The 21,488-nt window shown below is 38.9% G+C and overlaps 2 protein-coding genes across 16 annotated transcripts in view; one reads left to right on the top strand and one right to left on the bottom strand.

Moving 5' to 3' along the window:
• The window catches only part of wdr20a (WD repeat domain 20a), a 110,600-nt gene extending 98,937 nt beyond the window's left edge, over positions 1 to 11,663 (top strand). Inside the window, exon 4 of the mRNA XM_069916407.1 lies at positions 11,490 to 11,663. Coding sequence (XP_069772508.1) covers positions 11,490 to 11,531 — 42 coding nt within the window. The 3' untranslated portion in view covers positions 11,532 to 11,663. The remainder of the gene's footprint in view (positions 1 to 11,489) is intronic.
• The window catches only part of LOC138753429 (MAPK/MAK/MRK overlapping kinase-like), a 139,816-nt gene that overhangs the window by 78,676 nt on the left and 39,652 nt on the right, over positions 1 to 21,488 (bottom strand). For 13 of the 15 annotated variants that reach the window (XR_011351166.1, XR_011351167.1, XR_011351169.1 and 10 more), the window contains 4 exons: positions 19,220 to 19,298; positions 17,115 to 17,163; positions 11,475 to 11,653; positions 4,058 to 4,159 (listed from right to left, as the gene is read on the bottom strand). Coding sequence is in view for 10 of the 15 variants with exons in the window: in XM_069916414.1 (XP_069772515.1) it covers positions 4,058 to 4,159; positions 11,475 to 11,653; positions 17,115 to 17,163; positions 19,220 to 19,298 (409 nt within the window). In the remaining 5 variants the exon portion in view is untranslated. The remainder of the gene's footprint in view (positions 1 to 4,057; positions 4,160 to 11,474; positions 11,654 to 17,114; positions 17,164 to 19,219; positions 19,299 to 21,488) is intronic. The other 2 variants (XM_069916411.1, XM_069916417.1) reach the window with 2 other exon arrangements.

Raw genomic sequence — 21,488 nt, 5'->3', positions numbered from 1 at the left:
GCACCTGATGCCATTACGATGCCAGGTATCCAGGATCTTGTTACCTACTATCAATGGTATTAATCTATTTTAGTCAGGGTTTTTTTGGGGACAGCCCCACTTTGATTTCTATATAGTGGTTATTCCAAATGAAGATAATTTGTTTGAGAATAGGGCGGCCTGTTTTTCCTCCAGCATCTTTTAACAAAGCATGTATATCTCTCATAGTAAAGGAAGGTAAAGAACCAGCTGAGTGCTCCTACTACAGGCCAATTTCTTTATTAAATGTTGATGTTAAAATCTTGGCAAAGGTTGGAGAATATTCTACCAGCAGTCATTTCTGAAGATCAGACTGGTTTTATTCAAAAATGTTATTCTTATTTTAATATACCGCTTACTGGATATTTTGTATTCTACTCCCAGTGCAGTTCCTGAATGTGTTCTATCTTTAGATGTAGAGAAAGCATTTTATCGGGTGGAATGGAGATAATTTTCTGTGAACTTGGAAAAATTCAATTTTTCCCCATTGCATGGATTAAACTTCCATATTTATGCTCTACAGCTTCACTTCTTATTAATTTTCAACAACGGGGAACTTTAAGGGTGTCAAGGGTGTCCTTTAAGTCCATTACTTTTTGATTTGGCATTTCAGCCATTAACAATTGCATTTTGCGAATGTGAGGATATTTCATAGATTTGAGGGAAGGTAATTAAATACAAAGTTTCCTTTTATGTGGATGATCTTTTGCATTTTATATCCAGCCCTGACACTTCCTTACCCTCCATGTTATCAATACTTTTTACATTTAGTCAGTTTTCAGAATATAGATTAAATTTGCATAAAAGTGAATGTTTCCCTTTGAATCTTTCTGTGTCAGTGTACATTTGTCTCCTTTTTAAGGTTGTGAGAAATCAATTTAACTATCTTGGTATTACAGTTACAAAGAATCACAAGCATCTTTTAAAAAAATTCCTTGCTTTATTAATACACGTGAAACTGTCTCTAACACTATGGTTGGTTGCATTAATTCTATTAAAAAATGAATATTTTACCAAATTTTTAATATCTTTTTCAATCTATATTAATTTTCATTCCCAAATCATTTTTTGATTCGTTTGATTTGGCTATATCATCTTATATATGGAAAGGTAAGTCCCCTCATCTAAATAAAATTCTTTGGTTACATTTTCATAATTGAGTGGACCATCCAGTTTGGGTAGCAATGGAGTTGAATTCTGCTAAATACTTTTCCATCCCAGCACTTCTCGGATCCTCACTTCTTTTTTCTTTAAATAAATCAATTGACAATCTCAAGTCCTATTCTGTCCAATCATCTTTTTCAAGCTTCTTTACACAATTTTGCTTTTCATGATTGGTACAGTATGGGTATTGAATGTTTCAAAGATCTTTCTATTGACAGCAGTTTCATATCATTTAAACAGCTTTCTGAAAAATTCAACTTACCAAATACTAATTTTTTTTCAGATATTTGAAAATCAGACATTTTATTTAATCTCAGATACCTAATTTTCCTAGGTCATCTGATGTGAACATTATTGATATGTTTTTTAGCTTACAACTTTCTCGTAAAGGTCAAATATTAATTATTTATGATAAGTTGTTAGGTTTAAGACACGCTCTCTTAGTTAAAATTAAAAATACCCAGGAATAGGATTTAAGCTTTTCAACATCAGATGACATTTGGGATTCAATTTTTAAGTTGGCTAATATCATATCTTTATGTGCACATCGTTTTTTTTGTAACATTTTAAAGTTGAGCATAGTGATCATATGTCTAAAGTTAAATTATCTTGTTTTTAATTCAGATGTAGACCCTATGGAAAATAAAGCACATGAATTATATACTATTCATTAATCCATTACTATGTAACAATTTACTCACACTATACAAATGTAAAATTCATTGTGCATTTACTACACTATGCCACAGTGAAAGAGCCAAGGATGAGGTAGCAGGTGGCAGGATATGATGAAACACGTGGTTCAAAACAGGATTAGATAAATGGGTGGAAAGTAATGAAAATAATTGTGGGGAGCCAAGGGATAACATACTGCTAAGATATGTGGTTATGAATGATTGGATGCAGAAAAGTGATTAAAGCAGTACTATAATATTAAAAAAGGCTATAACTCTGTGTTGTGTGGGTAGTCAGTGACTAGTTCTTGGATTGCCATAGCTTTTGTTTGCAAATAAAAGTTTAAAACTTCTTGAAAAATCATCTGCGTCTCCTGGTCATTCTTGGCGTTCAACAAACCATGACAACCCTTGCTGTGTTAAATGTAAGAGGGGAGAGGCTTCACAAACCCATATGTTTTGGACATGCCCTAGTCTTGAAGGATATTGGAGAGATGTGTTTCAAACTATTCTTAATCCTCAATTTAAATCTGGAGCCAAATCCTTTGGTTGCTATTTTCGGCACAACGGGAGAGGATGAGGTCCTTTTAACTCCAATCAAATGCTGAGTTCTGTCTTTTGCCTCTCTCTTAGCCAGGCATGCGATATTGTTTAGATGGAAGGATGCTGCTCCGCTTACCCATGCTCAGTGGTTAAGGGACATTATGTCCTGTTTAAACCTAGAAAAGATTAGCTATTCAATTAGTAACTCAAATATAAAGTTTCAAATGTTGTGAGGACCATTCTTGAATCTTTTCCACAACCTTTAGACATAATAGAAATCCTAAACTTTAATACTCTTTTCTTTTTCTTTCTTTAGCCATGCAATGATGGAAAGGGGATGGGGTTTAGAGACACGACTATCGTATTAAAATGATTAGATGTGTCTATGTTTTAAATATTTTGGATGCATTTTATATGTCTTTATAATTTGTGAGCAATGTAACTTACCTTTTTATTGTCCATGTTTATATAAAAATGAATAAAAATATTATAAAAAGGAAAGAGAAAGATCTTGCTGCATCCAGCCAAGCTCTACTTAATTAACGAGGGAGTTACAAATAAAATCGACGCTATTGCGATTATCAGCAAACATTCCCATTTGTGACACGATAGAGGGAAGGACAACTGATGAAGTAACTGAAGATTGTTTTGTCTTGAACAGTGATTTTACAATTCTTCAAGAACTATAAGGTTAGGCTGAAATGACAGAAATCTTCCATTGTGTTTTATTTAACAGCAGAGTGGTTGCCCATTGAGTTCCATTGACTTTTTAACTGTAGCTGCTTGATCGTGTGCTTAGGTGATTGCTCTGGAATTGAACATTTGGACCAAGACGCTATTGAGATCTGGGAGACAAGCAGTGCTGGCAAAACCCGAATTAAGCAATGACAAGCAAGTTATTGGAAATTGCTGGCAAAGTCTAAAATTCCTTCCATGAAATTAATAATTAAGAATAGATAACTAATTGACCGGCATTTTACTTCTGTGAACAAAAGAAGTGCATGCATTTTTCCATTTTGTCAGGTGGATATCATTGTGCGACAAATAGTGTGGACAAATGCTTGACTAGAGTTATGCAGCATCAAGTTTTCAACACCACAGCTGGAGTGCTGTTAGTATTTTTTCTACCGTGCTCATCATTACGTCAAGATATCTGAAGGGGTCATCAATTTGTGCTTCCCCAAAAGCATAATATGACACCAAAAAAGATAACACTCTGTATGTAACATTTATAAACTTTAGAATAAATAATTGCATGTCTTGACATTGTATATTACTATAATTGGTTCAATGTGAATCTATAAATTGGACTTGAATGCATGACATAGATATAAATTTTAGTTTCAGTCCAATAATAATACAACCCGCCTAGTTCCTGAATTCAATTCATGAGAAAGATATACAATTACTTATCTGGAGTTCTGAAGGCCCATAGCACTGTATCATGAATACACAATTTTATGCTCACAATTGATACACATTATGGCTCTCAAAAATATCATGAGAAAATGCTAAACAAAGTAGAAATATTTTGAGATACAAAATTAAAAGTATCATTCATGCATTTATCTAGTTTTATCCTGTTTTTGCATCTTGTTCAGACATGAAAAAGCATTATCAGAAAATAGTCCAGATAAAATGAGATATTATATACTTACTGTTTGAATTTCCTTAGAGTTTCAGTGTTTGGAGTGCCAATAACTTCATGGATTTTTGTAATTTGATCAACTTCATTAGAACCAGGAAATAGTGGCTGTAGGCTACAGGGGAAATGTCTTGAAGTAAATTTTAAGTAATGATTGCTTATTTCACAATATTTAAAATTTGCTAAGGTAGAAATCATGGATCTTCTGTGGCATTAAATATATATAATTATAATCGGTTCATGCCAGAATCTTCTCTCCAGATGAGCCAATAGCTCTAATAAAATTTACTCATTGCATTCCCGTTACCTTCCGCAAATACAATCTTATGTTTCAATCGTTGCTGCTCGCAGTGAACCTCAGAACCTCACAACTCTATGTAACGATGATTCTTCTACCTGTTTCTGAATCTCTTACCATATAACAATAACCATATAACAATTACAGTATGGAAACAGGCCAATTCGGCCTTTCTAGTCCTCACCAATTTAAGTGAACTCCACAAATCCCACAGAATGTGGAAATAAGCTATTTCCCAGCCTGGCTCTCGTGATTTTGATGCTCCTACGTGATGGTAGCCGGTTGAAGATGATGTGTGACACTTAATCTTATTTTATGATGCATAATTCTTGACCAACAACCAGAAATTGTTTGCTTGTACCAAGTCTGCCCAATCTTTTCATTTGAATACATTTCTATCAAATTACCCTATCATCTGATTTGTTTTACAATGAAGTAGCAAATATTTTAAATCTTAATTTCACATCAGGCAGCAGCTTAATGAAGATATATTGTTCATGCTCTGAAGCAACAATATATTTTCTTCTGTATGCTACTTTATACTATGTCTAGTATTCTGAATGAGATTTTAAAGAACGATACTTCATTTTGGAATAATTCTGAAAAGCTGACAACATTCCCTCATGATCCCTATCCAAATACCTCTTTTACATGGTGAAATCAGAAGCCTGTGTAGTATCACTACCCATTTCCAACCTCAAAGAAGAAAAATGACCTTTGTTCCTTCTCATACAACTTTTTAAAGAATTTCCATTCTCTCCAATTTCATTCATTTTAAAATATATTTCATCTAAATTGATAGATTTTATATGTCAGTTTAAATCAACACAGATAATTTTTTTTTTAAATTCATTCACAAGATATGGATAAGGCCAAAATTACATGCATTTTTGTTATTGTCCACAAGCCTAACCTTTGATCCCCTCCAACTTTAATGGTGAAGATAGCCCAATATGGTATTATGACTAAGTGATAAGATCTGCTCTAAACACATAAATGTTTCTGAGGAAAATTCAGAGTTGTGTCTTTCCAATGCTTGCTCATTTTCAACTTCTAGATCAGAGGTTGTGGATTTGGAAGATGCTCATTGCATTTTGTTGAGTTGCTGCATTGCATTTTGTTGGTGGGATGTCCTGCAGTAGCAGTGCACATCTGGTGGAAGAGAGTGAATGCTGAGGGCATCAACCAAGTGATTACTTTGTCCTGGATGAATTCAAACATCTCAAATTTTGTTGGAACTTCACTCGCCCAAACAATGCAAAATACTGCATCACACCCCTAATGTTAGAAAAACACTTAATCTCCATGTTGCCAATTTGGAATTGACTGATAGCGCAATATTTAACCAGATTGGATTTGTCCTGACTTTTGTGGACAGAATATGCCTGGTCATAGTTCCACATTGTCCATCATACTTATTTTTATGTTCTAATTCTGTGACAATGAAGCGCAACGTTGTCCTAATCATTGTACAACATTTAAATTTTCTGTAAAAAGACAATCTCCAAAGGGCAATTTGTTCTCATTTATCACACATAAACACTTTTAACTTTCTATTTTATCTTGAGTCAGAGTACCACAACATGGAAACAGGCCCCTTGGCCTAACTTGTCCATGCAACTCCCATTTTCCTATATTCTACCCATATCCCTCGGAATCTTTCCTATCCATGTAACCGTATAAATGTTTATAGATTGTCACAATTTGTCTCTGCTTCTACCACTTTTTTGGGCAACTCATTCTGCATAGCTACCATCTCTATATAAAGAAGATGCCCCTCAGGTACCTTTTCAATCCTTTCCCCTTAAATTAATACCTCCAGTTTTAGATTTCCCTACCCTATGAAAAAAGCTTTGACTATTTACCTTTTCCCCTCATGATTTTGTAAACCTCTGTAAGGATCCCCTTTAGTCTCCTATGCTCTTGGAAGAAAAGTTGTAACCTATCTAGCTTCTCCTTCTAATGCAAGCCTACCTGTCCCGATAACACACTTGCGCATCGTTTCTGCACCCTTTCCACCTTAATGATATCTTTCCTGTAGCTGGTTGACCAAAACTAATCCAAGTGTGATGTCACCCACGTCTTGTACATTGTAACATGATGTCCCTGCTTCTGTATTATATGCACTGTCCAATAAAGGTAAGCATAGAACAAAGAATATTGCGGCATAATGCAGGCCTTCCACCCATGATGTTTTGCGGACATATACATACTTTCAAAAACCAAACCCTCCCCATCTCATAATCCTCTATTTTTCTCTCATCCATGTGTCTGTCTAAGGGTTTCTTAAATGTCCCTATTGTTTCAGCCTTCACCATCACCCCTGGCAATGTATTCTAGGCACCACAGCCCTCTGTGTCAAAAACTTACCCATGATGTCTCTCCCAAACCTTCTTCCCTTCACTTTGTACAGATGTCCTCTGGTGTTTGCTGCACCCATCCTGGGAAAAAGGGCTGTCTGTATTATCCATGCCTCTCATAATCTTGTAGACCTTTAAATCTCCTTCACTTCAAAGAGAAAAGCCTTACCTCTGCTAACCAAGTCTCACACATTTTCCAATTCAGGCAACATCCTTGTAAGTCTCTCAACACTTTCCATAGTTTCCACATCCTTTCTGTAGTGAAGTGATCAGAACTGAACACAATATTTTAAGTGTGGTTTCACTAGAGCTACAACATCATCTCATAACTCCTGAACTCAATCCCCTGACTAATGAAGCCCAGCATACCCTAGACCAGGGTAATAATATTTATTCAAGCATGTAGTTTTTAAACTGCTACTTTGTATTGTTTCAATCATTAAAAAGTATACATATTGCATATACACAGGTAATAGTTGAGTTTTGTGGACTAAATTTTAGGGTAAAATTTAGGGGGTCACTTACACACATACTACTTTGACTACAGTAAGTGCCTGCATTGATTGGGGCATTGGGAGTTTGGGACCAGGTGGTAGATCCATGTTCGGGGAGTTGGGCTCTTGGATGAGTAGGTGGATGGCTGGGGCCAGGTGGTAAGTGTACATTTGGGAAGGCGGGAGCTCTGATGGGCAGACGGCTGAGGTCTAGGTGAGGGTCTGCTGTTGGGGCATTAGGAGCTCAGATGGGCGGGCAGGACTGGTGGTATCCGAGTTCAGGGTGCTGGGATCTCAGATGGGTGGGTGGGTGGATGGATGGGGCTGAGGCAAAAGTCCGTGGTTTGGGTGTCGGGAGCTCTGGTGGCCGACCTGGGCCTAGGCGAGAGCCCGCAGTTGAGGTGTTAGGAGTTCCGATGCGCAGCAGCCAGGGCCTAGGCAAGATTCTGCAGTTGGAGCATTGGGAGTTTCAATGGGAGGGCGGTCAAAGTCTAAGTGAGAGTCTGTGGTTGAGGCATCAAGAGCTCCGGGATGGGAGGGTGGCTAGGGCCTGGATGAGAAAATGCAGTCGGAATGTCTGAAGCTCCAGTAGGTGGGCGGTTGGGGTCAAAAATAGGGGGATTGAATTTTAAATGCAATATAGATTTTAGTGTCAAAAAATAGGGGGGGGGGGGCGACTTTAACACGGTATCGACTATTACATGTATACTACAGGTATACGGTATACTTACCAAATATTTTCAATCACAAGCCACACTCACTAAAACTACCATCGTGAGCACTGGCTCTTACAATTCCTGTCTCAACCAACATATTTCCGCAAGCTACTCATTATACATGCGGCTCGCAAGCCATGGTTTGGCCACCCCTGCCCTAGACTAGCCCATCAATCTGCGTGACAACCTTGAGAGATCTATGGATTTGAACCCCAAGGTCCCTCTGTCCTTCCATGCTGTTAAGTATCCTACCATTAACCATGTACTCTACTTTCAAGTTTTACTTTGCAAAATACATCATCACATACATATTCATCTGCTACTACAACAACACTATCCATAACTCCTCCAATCTTTGTATCATTCATAAACTTACTGACCCATCCTTTTACATCTTTGTTCAGGTCAATTATAAAAATCACAAAGTGCACGGGTCCCAGAACAGATGCCTGTGGAACTCCACTAGTCTGACCTCCAAGCAGAATACTTCCCATCCACTACTACTCTCTGCTTTCTGCAGGCAAGTCAAATCTGAATGCACACAACCAAGGTTCCATAGATCCCATCCATGACTTTCTGAACGAGTCTCTCATAAGGGGGGGGGGGGAGATCTTGTCAAACGCCTTATTAAAATCCATATACACATTTACAGCCCTACTTCCATTAATTAATTTTGTTAACTCCTCAAAAAACTCAACGAGGCACAACTTTCCCCTCACAAAGCTATGGTGACTATTCCTGAGAAGACTGTACTTCTCAAATTGCTCATAAATCCTGTCCTTAAGAATCCTCTCCATTAGTTTGCCCACCACTGATTATAAGACTTGCTGGTCTATAATTCCCATGATTTTCCCTATTACCTTTTTTAAACAAGGGGATCACATTTGCAATTCTCCAATCCTCCAGCATCTCCCCTGTGGATGCTGCAAGATGCAGCACCTCTTTCTTAATCTCAACATTGTCCAGCACATACAATTGTTCTATTTTGACCTCACCTTTATCATTTTCTGAAGCAAAGTTTTAATTTAGCAGCTCCCCAACCTCCTCCGCCTCCAGGTGCATGTTGCCTCCTTTAACCTTCACTCTAGTCATCCTTCTGTTTTCACTTATGCATAGCATGCCTTAGGGTTTTCCTTAATCCTACTTGCCAAGGCCTTCCCAAGCCCCCTTATAGCTTTCCCAAGAGCTTTCTTAAATTCCTTCCTGGCTACCATAGAATTCCTGTTCTTGCTTCATAAATCTAATGTATGCTTCCAATTTCCTCTTAACTAGCTGCCTCACCCCTTTTGTCAACCATGGTTCCCTTTAACTAACTTCTTTTTCTTGTCTCAGCATGCCAAACACTTTCATTGTTACCCTGTCTAGCTGCAATGCCATCATTTTCACGTTATTTTCTACACAGAATCTCCATGTATGGAGCAGAAGGTGGTAAGAAGATGGGTGATTCGGTAGTTTGTGAGGTGATGTGTTCCTTTCTTCACATTTGCAGGGTTCCTCTGCTCTTCCAATTCATGGCCTCAAGGTTTATCAGCATATAAACGAATACAAAGCAAGTTCTCAATGAGCAGAAGCAGCAGTTCTGTGCCAATTTTGGGAAAACCCTGGGCTGCATCCCAAAGGAAGACAAATTGATTTTCCTGGGTAACTTCAACACCAGGGTCGTAAAAAATGTAAAATGCTGCAATGGTGTGCATATATGAATATATTTGACTTGGAGCCAATATCAACTATGTTCACTGAATTGATTTATAGGATGAAAGGATTGCTCTACAAGAGAAGACTAAATTGGATGGACTTAACCTGACTGCTAATTTTGAATATGGGTAATCTTATTGAAACACTTGAGATGACAGCAGATCTGACTGATAAGTCTAAAATTAAATAAGATAAGGAATTGGCTAATTAAGATTACTTTAACAGAATTTCTTCTTTGAAAGAATTGCAAGTTTTCAAAATCCTATACCCATAGCACTGTAGATCCTCAGTCATTGTATATGTTCAATGCAAAGCAAAGAATGAAGATAACAAGTGGGGCTCATTTTGAGGGAAAAGCTATTTATTTCTGTTCCATGGCTACTTCCTCAAATAATGAAAGTTCAACACATTATCATTTAGTATTTCAACCAGCAGCAATGTGAATACCCCTACTTGCCACATCTTATCCCCACTTCTTTCCACCTGAAGGGAGCACACTCTGTGACTCCCCAGTCCACTCATCCATACCCGACTATCTGTACTGATACCCTGGCACTTTCCCCTGCAACCTTTCACTTAACTTTAAACCTCCCATCTCACCACCAAATAGGCACCAGGTGAAGCAAAGATTCATGTGCACCAACTCCAACTTCACCTACTGCATTTGATGTTCCCAATGTAATTTGTCTATATTTGAGACCAAATACAAACAACGTAACTGGTTTGAAGAACACCTTCACTCTGCTTGTACTGGCTGTCCCAAGCTACCAAATGCATGTCATATCAATTTCCCTTCCTATTCCCACATCAACCATTTTTGGCTTTCACCATTCCAACATAAATAACCTTTGTGTCTTTGCTTATTACTCTCCACTTTCACCTTCCATCTAGTTCCATTTGTGTTGTTTTTCTCCTTGTCTGCTTCCACCTACCTTTGTCTGCCAGTACCACCACTCCCTTCCAGACACCACAAGCCCATCATCCTTCACCCCTCCATGGACCACCCACCATCCACAGACCCCAGTCCCTTTTTATACTGCCTATCTTCCCTCTTCATTCGGACCTGATGCAGGGCCTTGACCCAAAATGTCAAAAATTCTTTCCACCACCTGTCCCTTCCGTCCCGTACCCCCCCGCCCCCCCAACCCATGCTGCTCAACCTACTAAGGTTCTCCAACAGTTTATTTTTTCTTCAGGTCTAGCATCCACACTTTCTTGTGTCTCTAAAGAAAATCTTGTATTTATGTGGTTTCCATCACCACGTAAAAGCTTCCCAAAATTTTTTGGAAGGCTTAAATTTATAATGGTGTAAATATGATGGACAATTTGCATACACAAAGTCACACAAACAGTAGATTCTGTGAAGGTTACAGCGCAGTATAGGCCCTTCTGCCATGATGTTGTGCTGACCTATAAAAATGAATATTGGCCAGCAGGAAAAGCACCACTGGTCTTCTTCAAATAGTGCCATCAGATCATAGAAATTCACCTCTGCAACTCTCAAACTTCTAACTATGAAATATGAATGCCACCACCTCCATCAGTGCTGTCATTATTTATCAACAGTGTTATTTGAGAAGTAACAGCATAAACCACATTACACCACATACAAAGTGTGCACCATTGAAAATTCCTCTGTAACTTAGATCTTATGGGAAATCTAACTATATAAATGTAACATATTAATGCCACTGTGGCTTGATTGGTTGATTTCTCTTGAACATTGCTACTCAGCTGAGGCACAAGCAAAAAATACATTAAAAGTTAGAATTAAAATTGATTATTCTAAAGCTTTATTGGATTACTAGTTTTATTTTTCTGAGATGCCAAATGGTTATGCAGCAATACTCAAAAGTTTAAAATTCACCTTGTTATTTCATAGAAAACACAGCCAGTGCTCCAGATGTCCATTTTGAAGCCATAGTAACCATCAGTAAGAAGGCATTCTGGGGCTCGATACCATCTGGTGGAAACATATTCTGTATATGGCTGCTTTGAGAAGATACTCCGACAGGAACCAAAATCTGCCAACTTCAGCAAGTTCTGCTGCAATGGTAAATCCAGTATTTTTAAAACATGAGCAATTCTCAATATTACCTTCATAAATTACAAAATACTGCTTTAGAAATCAGTCTTTCTGCACACTTCATTTGAATTTCCTTCGTTAAATATTTTGTCTACATACTTTCATAGATAATAATTGAAATGAAGTTTAGCACAACAAGAGATATCAATCTAAATTAGTAATCTTCAGAATTCTGCAAAAATAATCATCTAATAGCATGTAAGCTGAATTTCTAAACATGACAACCATAACACAATTCCTTTTGAATAATATGCACAAGGACGTAGCTTGAAGAGTGCATCGAGATGGTTAGACCCCAGCTTGCATCCAATTTCTACCTATGTGAAACTGACTTTTGAGCCATGCTAAGTACAATGATAATGAATGAAAAAAAAACCCCGAATCCTAATTATGACACAATACACGTTTGCATCCTTCTGCACAAATCATGGAAGTCAAAATCAAGTGAATCAACATGCCAAACATTTTTATGCTTTAACCCCAATTTTGTTTCTTTTAGATACGCACTCCCTTTTATTACCAATAATTACCCCAACTATGTATACTTTTAATCTTATGCGGTAGCCTTTTTATGTGGTATATTTCTGAATGCCACCCGGAAAATCAAAATTTTTTTTATTGGATCCATCCTAAAAGAACTCTAGCAAATATTTTGAATGCAATTTCTTTTCATAAAATGGCGTTGACTCTGCTTGATTGATTCCTGTTTTTTTTAGTTTTTTTTTTAAATCTAAAGGGAGGGGTTATAACCATCATATATGCTTGATTACCATATAAATGCTAATCTCCTTACCCATAGATTCTGGTATTTTCCCAAATGAGAGATGTTGGGCTAACTGGTCTATTTTTCCTAATTTCTATCGTCTGTCACCATACATCCTCCATGAGGGCTACAGCACATTTAATGGGTGGAAGGGCATGGACTGAAATCATAGATTGAAATCATAAAATACGTTTTATTTTTTATGTAGTCAGTAAGGGAGAAGTATGAAAAAAACAACTAAATTTGACTGGTTCACAGGGAAGGGGGCCATAAAGTTCGAGCAGATTCTTAAGGGGGTCACAGCCAAAAACAGGCTGAGAATGAGTGCTCTAAAATCTCTCCAGATTCCTGAGAACATTGATTGATTACAGTCAATGCATCCTCTACCTTTGCAGGCACTTCTGAAACCATAGATATAGGCTATCAGGTGCAGAGGATCTGTCAGCCTTAAATTGCTAGCCTTAAGTCTAGTAATTTTGGTTTTTTTTTAAATTTTTTTTGGTGATTTTATCAACAAATAATACCAAATTATCATCACAGATAAATAATTAAATATGAATCATTAATATATGTTCCAAATATGACCCCTATCTCCTCTCGCCCCAGTCATATTGTATATTGTGAAAAATGCTTTAATCTGAACCAAGATTTTTTTTATTTTTTTTTATTAAATATTTTGGTCTCTCGTACTATGAAGTCCAATCCAATGTAATTACAGTATTCAGAATCTTTGACATGATTAATTCTCCAGTCCCACCTTCAAATTGCATCTTCTTACCAATATGGTCAAGGTGGCAGATGAGCAAGTGTGAGATGACTGGCAAAGCAGCAGCATTGGGAGCTGACATACCATCATCCTGAGTCAGGTCAATGTGCTTTCCAAGGTATCACTTCAATCTCCTTGTTCAAGGCAGCAGTTAACCAAGCAATTTGAGGACAGACTTTTGGAGAGATATCTCTCCTTCAAAGCCCCTCTCATCAAGAAATCTGGATCATAAATGAAGACGTTTGATTTTCCAAAGTAGATATCAATTGAAAGTGCTGCAGAGCAGATGTAACCGCTACCGCTCCATGTAAAGCTGAGGATCAGATTTAAAATGTACTTCCCCATTTCCCTTGTCATCTCATACTGCCTTTCAGATAGTCTAAAGAATCTCCATTTACATGTTCATCCATTGGGTGTTCATCTTTTCTTCTTTGGCTTGGCTTCGCGGACGAAGATTTATGGAGGGGGTAAAAAGTCCACGTCAGCTGCAGGCTCGTTTGTGGCTGACAAGTCCGATGCGGGACAGGCAGACACGGTTGCAGCGGTTGCAGGGGAAAATTGGTTGGTTGGGGTTGGGTGTTGGGTTTTTCCTCCTTTGCCTTTTGTCAGTGAGGTGGGCTCTGCGGTCTTCTTCAAAGGAGGTTGCTGCCCGCCAAACTGTGAGGCGCCAAGATGCACGGTTTGAGGCGTTATCAGCCCACTGGCGGTGGTCAATGTGGCAGGCACCAAGAGATTTCTTTAGGCAGTCCTTGTACCTTTTCTTTGGTGCACCTCTGTCACGGTGGCCAGTGGAGAGCTCGCCATATAACACGATCTTGGGAAGGCAATGGTCCTCCATTCTGGAGACGTGACCCATCCAGCGCAGCTGGATCTTCAGCAGCGTGGACTCGATGCTGTCGACCTCTGCCATCTCGAGTACTTCGACGTTAGGGATGAAAGCGCTCCAATGGATGTTGAGGATGGAGCGGAGACAACGCTGGTGGAAGCGTTCTAGGAGCCGTAGGTGGTGCCGGTAGAGGACCCATGATTCGGAGCCGAACAGGAGTGTAGGTATGACAACGGCTCTGTATACGCTTATCTTTGTGAGGTTTTTCAGTTGGTTGTTTTTCCAGACTCTTTTGTGTAGTCTTCCAAAGGCGCTATTTGCCTTGGCGAGTTTGTTGTCTATCTCATTATCGATCCTTGCATCTGATGAAATGGTGCACCCGAGATAGGTAAACTGGTTGACCGTTTTGAGTTTTGTGTGCCCGATGGAGATGTGGGGGGGCTGGTAGTCATGGTGGGGAGCTGGCTGATGGAGGACCTCAGTTTTCTTCAGGCTGACTTCCAGGCCAAACATTTTGGCAGTTTCCGCAAAGCAGGACGTCAAGCGCTGAAGAGCTGGCTCTGAATGGGCAACTAAAGCGGCATCGTCTGCAAAGAGTAGTTCACGGACAAGTTTCTCTTGTGTCTTGGTGTGAGCTTGCAGGCGCCTCAGATTGAAGAGACTGCCATCCGTGCGGTACCGGATGTAAACAGCGTCTTCATTGTTGGGGTCTTTCATGGCTTGGTTCAGCATCATGCTGAAGAAGATTGAAAAGAGGGTTGGTGCGAGAACACAGCCTTGCTTCACGCCATTGTTAATGGAGAAGGGTTCAGAGAGCTCATTGCTGTATCATTGTGTTCATCTAGTGCTCATTCAAATCCTCTGAAACATTGCCATCTGGGAAGTTGGCACATAGACTACCTTTTCCACATTCTTTCCATGCATTTCACTCAACCTTAATTATCATGCAGATCCTACCTCTAAACTCCCCTATAATGATTATGAGTTAGTATTCTCTGAGCTGTCACAATTAAATTCAGATATATTCTTTTCTATCTTTGGAATGAGTCAGCTCCATTGTTAGTTTTTTTGCAGTTTTATTTCTAAGGCAGCTAAAATAAGGATAGAATGTAATTTGGCATTAAGGCTGCAGGATGACATCTCAAGTGATGGGACTTTTCTTTCCCCAGGAGGGGAGGATGCTGAGGTGTGAGTTTATATTTTAAATTACTCTCAGAGTAGGGTGGCCACAAGTTCAAGTTGAGAGGGAAAGAAAGGCAAGTTTTTTTTAACATAAGAATGGTGGTACATGAAATTATTGTGGAAGATGCACTGAGACATTAGGACAGGTTCATAGATAGGAAAGGTTCAGAGAGATATGGGCCAAATACAGGCAAATATGACTAGCATGAATGACTTGGGACGAACAGCCAGTTTCTGTGTTGCACAACTCTATAACAAAGATATGGTTAACATAAAAGGAATGGACAGAAGGACATTTAAATAATCTGCATGTTATTAAGGATAAAAGATTACAGGAACAGCATTAGAGTCTATCATCGTGTCTTTTTTATTGTTTTCTAATCTGCTTCTTCCTCGGTGGAAGCCTAGCCCATGATCATAAGTCCCTTCTCTTCCAACCAGCTGAACCTGTGGGCATGCTTGCGAACATGCCAATTTGCTGCCAGGGTTTCCCTCAAGAGTTAGGGAGGATTTCTGCATACATATTTGCTGAATTAATTCTGGAAGTGAGGTGCAAGTATGAGTTGTTTTAGTGAATAGGTGATGTGGAAGTGAATACGTGATGTGGAAGTGAATACAGGTTATAATACTGTGTGTATTAGGGTAGAGTTACTTGTTGATAGATTATATTTATTACTGCCTCATCCGAACTCAGCCACATTTGTGAGGTAATTTTTTTCTTAAATACAGACCATTCTCTAGGTCAAGCATTTTTCTGACTGGGTACCTTCTCTTACTGAAGCTTCACTTCGCCTCTTGTTTATTTCCTAAATGTTCATTAACTCTCTGACAGTGTCCTACTCTTCCATGAGGATTTCAGTCACTAGCTGTAAATTACTGTTTTTTTGACAGTGCTTCCTCCATTGTCAATCTTTTCTTGGTGTCACAATGGCTTTGGAAAATTGCTTAATTTAGTATTCACATTCCCCCACCCATCCTTAAATTAGTATGTGTCAGTTTCAACTTTGGAGTGGGATTCCATAAATTTTGTGTACTTTACAAACACACTATTAGATAACACATGGCAGTATCACATATTAAGAGCTCAAGCACAAGGCTCCCGAAGCAAAAAAAAATGCATACTACCAGTATCAAGATAAAATTGCTTGGTTCTTCCAAACCATGTATTTCACCTTCTCATGCACAAATTCATTTATGGGCCTTGGTGTGGATCTAAGCATAATTTGAAGATTTGGTGAGGTCACTGCAGAAGTATTGTGGTGATGGAAACCCTGCCATTTGTACAAGTCAAACTAATGACTTATTTAAAGTGCATTCAAAGAACAATATGTATTTTTCTGATGTTCTAACCAGCAATGAGAAATTCCAAGATGCAATCATAGCCATTATCAATTCATCTGAAGAACGTACAGATGAAACTATAATCTCAAAATTCAGAACCAAAAATGTCCACTATTCTTTGCTGTTTGAAATCAGTGAACAACGTAAAAAAATTCTCACCCATAGCAGTCAATTAGTAAGTTTTAAAATGATGTGCCTCCAAAAATATCCACAAATATTGCTAACATCTAAAAAGTCTCATTTCTCAAAAGCTAATACCTGGTATCTAACACAAAACATTGTTAATGATGCAAGACAATGTTCTCATTAACATCTGCAGTTGCTGTGATAATCTGCTGTTTCTCTTTCCACATTCCCTCTCTGACCTGGATTATTTCCAGCATGTTCTGATTTTTCCTATGCTTTCTATTTGTCAGTCAGTAGTCAAAACATTTTGCATTGATCATATAACTAAAACTGTCAAGTCATTGTATTGGAAAACTGCAGATGTGGACTAGCATTCTTTTGAGTGGTTGAAGGACTGTACAAGTACTAATAACATACCTTAATTAAGATATTTTCTGGTTTTACATCTCGGTGAAAAATTCCATTTCTGTTGCATGCAAAAAAAGTTATAAACTAATTAATTGAGCATGACTTTATTTACCATTTTCTAATCATTTTACAATCACTATACTATTAATGATCAATTCTAAAAAGTTAAAAGTAAATTGACCTGTCAGAACTAAAATAACATTTCTGAAAATACATTGATAACATTAATTTAAATTTTAATGAGCATACACATCTTCAAATAAATTCAATAACAATTGTGAGATATTACATTCAATCAAACTAATTCTTTCATATGACAGTTAAATCAACTCAGCTTTAATAGTCCACATTTTGCTAGTCCAAGACTTCTATGCAAAAGTAGTCAAACATGCAAGTCCTGAACTTGCTGACAAGTACCAGCAAAACTATTGCTTTCTCTGCTACTAAACTCCCTGTAGAATCCAGTGGTCATTTTCAGTCTGTAAGATGCCCCATCTTGGGAATAATCTCTCAAATTTAGCACTGGGTTAGACCTACCTTCGATCTGCAAGTCTGATATGAAGACAGTCAGGTTGTGTGAAAGGCAAGTAGCCAAGCTACTTTTTAAATCATTTGTGTTTTACTTAATGTATTTAACTATTTAAGAATATTTTAGACAGTTTTATTTTTTCAAAATCAATAATTTTAAATTATTTATATAGCAAAGTCAAACTTCAAAGTTCAGATTTAAAACCCTACAGCTTTTACAGTGCCTTCAGGAAAAAAGCAACTCCAAAATATGGTTTATTATTGAATTCGTGATACTCTAGTACAGGGGTTTCAAACTCAAATTCACGGAGGGCCAAAATTAAAAACTTGGACTAAGTCGAGGGCCGAACTAAATATTTATTGAAAATTTTCAACAACATCTGCATGTTTTCTCTTCTTTCAACATATGTAATGTTAAACTTTAGGATATAACTTTAGGAGAATAATGTTACAGGTCAGGAGTAGGTAGCTCAAGTTCACCCTTTGCTTGACCTGAAGGAAACCTATTTGGTCCCTGTGGAGATGTAGTCAGCATTCACAGGCTGTGTCCATTTTGGCCTGCATCAGGACTCAGCATTTCCCGCTCACTCCTCAGGCTCTAGGCCTCTATTCACCCTCGACCCACCATCCCTCTACCTGACCAGTCCTTTACCCAACCTCTACTCACCCCTCACTCCACTAGCTCTGCGTCTACCCACCCCATCCTATACACGCCCCTCTACTGCCTCACCCCTCAACCTGTTCCTCCCTCTACCCGTCTCTCACCCTCTAATCACCCCTCCCCTACTCGCCCTGCCCCTCCCCTTTTACCTCTTCCCTATCCACCCCTCCTTCTACTCATCCCTCCCTCTAACTGCCCCTCGCACCACCATAACTTCCCCTGCCCATTACTCCTCACCTACACCCTCTGCCCACCCCTGCTTACCCATCCACTCAGGCCCAGCGCGCTGCCGATCAGCCTTTGCGGACAGCCACCATCTCTCTCTTCACGTGCAGGCCCGAACCAGCCGTCCCTGGGGTCCGCGCGGGTGCAAGCGCAGAAGGCCGTGGTGACCGGGAGAAGTGCGCTCGCACTGTGGAAGGGCCATCCGGTGCCAGTCGCGTGGGGCTCGCGCTGCCCGGGGGTCATGCGCAGCCTGCCATGCCCGTCGCGCCAACAGGAAATCACAGGCACTCACCCATCCGCCACACCGCTCGACAGGTGGGAGAAGTGACTGGTTGTGCCGGCTGATGACATCGACAGACTTCTCGTGTTACAATTTCTCGTGTTACAATGGGGAAGGATGTGCAATGAAGGGGGAGGATGGTGGGGGTGACATTACCAAAAAACAGCATCGGCTCTCGTTGCAGGGCGGGCCACCTCTAATACATTTTTGAAATGATCTTGCGGGCCAGATATAATTATATCGCGGGCCAAATTTGGCCCGCAGGCCAGAGTTTGACATGTGTGCTCTAGTACATAAGATTTGCATCTGGATCTTACAGTTCAGGCGTTAATTGGCTATGGACCATGCCAGTAAAAACTGGGCCATAATTAATTGGAATATATTATTGGTCATCATTTTCACCATCTATACTTTCCTCACCTGTGCATATAATCAAGGGACTTGCATAGCTGATACATGTAACTCCTTATTTTACTTTCAGGTAAAGGATTCCTCCGTCCTGTAAATAGAGGTTTTCTTTTTGTAAATGTGACACAAATTAGCTATCCCCAAACAATTTCAAATGAAATTGATACACTGCATGATTTTAAATATATTTTAAATATACTTTCAAAGTGTTCTTAAGTAAAAGTAAAAAGGGAATGCATTGGTTTTCTTGAGAAGCATTCAACCTTACAATACTAATATTTGAGATTGATTACAGAATAATTATATAGCTTTTAATTGAAGTGACCTTAAATTTTGAGTTTCTTTCATTTCTTCCTCTCTAAGTTCCCCTATATTTACCATCACAGATATATGTTATCCATATTTTACCATTCATATGTTTATGTTTGGAATTCAGATTGCCACTTCTAGAAATAATACAATTGCAATTAATGGACATTCACTATCAACGTGATTAATTATCTGTGATATTCAAAACTACTGGGTGACAAGCAAGTGTTGAGCCTACAATCATTTCTATTCTTGTTCACCTTTGCTATTCTACTCTTATCAGCAAAATTTCCAAGACTTTGATAATCAGGAAACACTGCAGATGCTAAAAGTGCTGGAGAAACTCAGCAAGTTATCAGCATCGAAATATAGAAGTAAAGGATACCTAACATTTTGGGCTGGAAACCTTTGTCAAGATATGAGTAAAAAGCAGGTAGGCACCTGAATAAAAAAGTGGGTGGGGAGTGGGGAAGGGGAAGAGGAGAGGAGTGAGGAAGGGGTTAACAGAGGAGTGCAGGATAATAGGTAAGAGGTTATAGGCAGATATGGGTGGGAGGGTAGAATAGAATAAAACTGAGAAGGGATTGGGGAGGGTGTAGCCCTCTGAATGGAGAGGAAAGTGAAGGGGGCGGGGAGCTGGAGGAATGGTATAGGGAAAGAGAAACTCAGGGGAGAGGTTTAACAGATACTGGAGTTATGTTAATGCCATCTGATTGGAGAGTGCCCAGATGGAAAATTAGGTGTTGTTCCTCTAATTTGCAGGTAACCTTGGTTTGGCAGTGGATAGATATGTTGGTGTGGGAATGATGTGTGGAATTAAAATGGTTGGCCTCTTGGAGGTCCCAGTTATTACAGTTGTCAGAGCAAAGGTCTTCAACAAAATGATTTCCCAGTCTGAATCCAGTCTCTCTGATGTGGAGGTAACCAGTAATTCAGAACTTGGACATACATTTCCTCAAATATTCGGTAATTTCCATCCTGATGAGTTAAACATAAGTCAGTGTATGAGCACAGCTGTTAGCTCTGGAATCTTAACTAATGCATGATAGTCTGCTCCAACTCAAACTGATCAAAGTTTGCTCTTTACTTCAGAACTTGCTTGTGAACCCATCAACCACAATGTGTACCTGACAACTACTATTGCCTCAGCAATCACAACATCCCAAGATCTACCCAGAAGTCATATTTGAACATAGAACTGAAAATGTATTTCACATTTTCCCTGCCAGGTTTCCCTCCAGCCACTTGGTTTCCTCCCATCTCCCAAAGTGTTTGCTTACTACTGATCACTGCAAATTGTCCATAATCTGCTGAGAAATGGTAAACCCAAGGGGTAATTAATTAATTCCTACTGCTGCGCCATTTTTCTCAAATGTCTTCCATGTATTTCTCATCTTCATGCAATATCAATTGAAAATGCAGCTAACAGCACCTAACTTTATCTTGCCAGTTCTTGAAGAAGAACTGGATCTATTGACAGATTCCAAATTGCCTTATTGCTACTGCATTTTCTGTTATTGGAGAAGCAGTAATATTCACACCCACCATTGCACTTTCTGAAAATTTTTAACATGGTCAACATTGGTTGGATACTTGGTCATTTTCTTCTCCTACCCTCCTTAGTCTTTGATAATTTTGCCATGGTATTAAATTTACAATTTTGCACGATATTAAATTTTTCTGTTCATTCAGCCCTCCTGTGCTACTCCAATATTTAAATTTAAAAATTCTATCAATTTTTAAATGCATCTACAGTCTCACCTCATTCAATTTCAATAATTTTCTCTGGCATGCATCTCTGTGAAATCCCTCCATTGTTCGGTTCTGGCCTCTTGGAATTCCAAGATTTAAATCACTCCATTAAAAGTAGCCAAGTTTTCAGCAGCTGCCCTTCAGGTTTGGAATTCATTCCCTTGAAAGCTCTCCATTCCTTCTCCCCCTTTCTTTTTCAGAATGCTTTTCAAATTCTATT

The sequence above is a fragment of the Narcine bancroftii genome, chromosome 2, assembly GCF_036971445.1.
Source record: "Narcine bancroftii isolate sNarBan1 chromosome 2, sNarBan1.hap1, whole genome shotgun sequence".
Lineage (NCBI taxonomy): Eukaryota > Metazoa > Chordata > Chondrichthyes > Torpediniformes > Narcinidae > Narcine > Narcine bancroftii.
The sequence above is the reverse complement of the archived record's forward strand: the minus strand, read 5'-3'. Positions and strand labels throughout refer to the sequence as shown.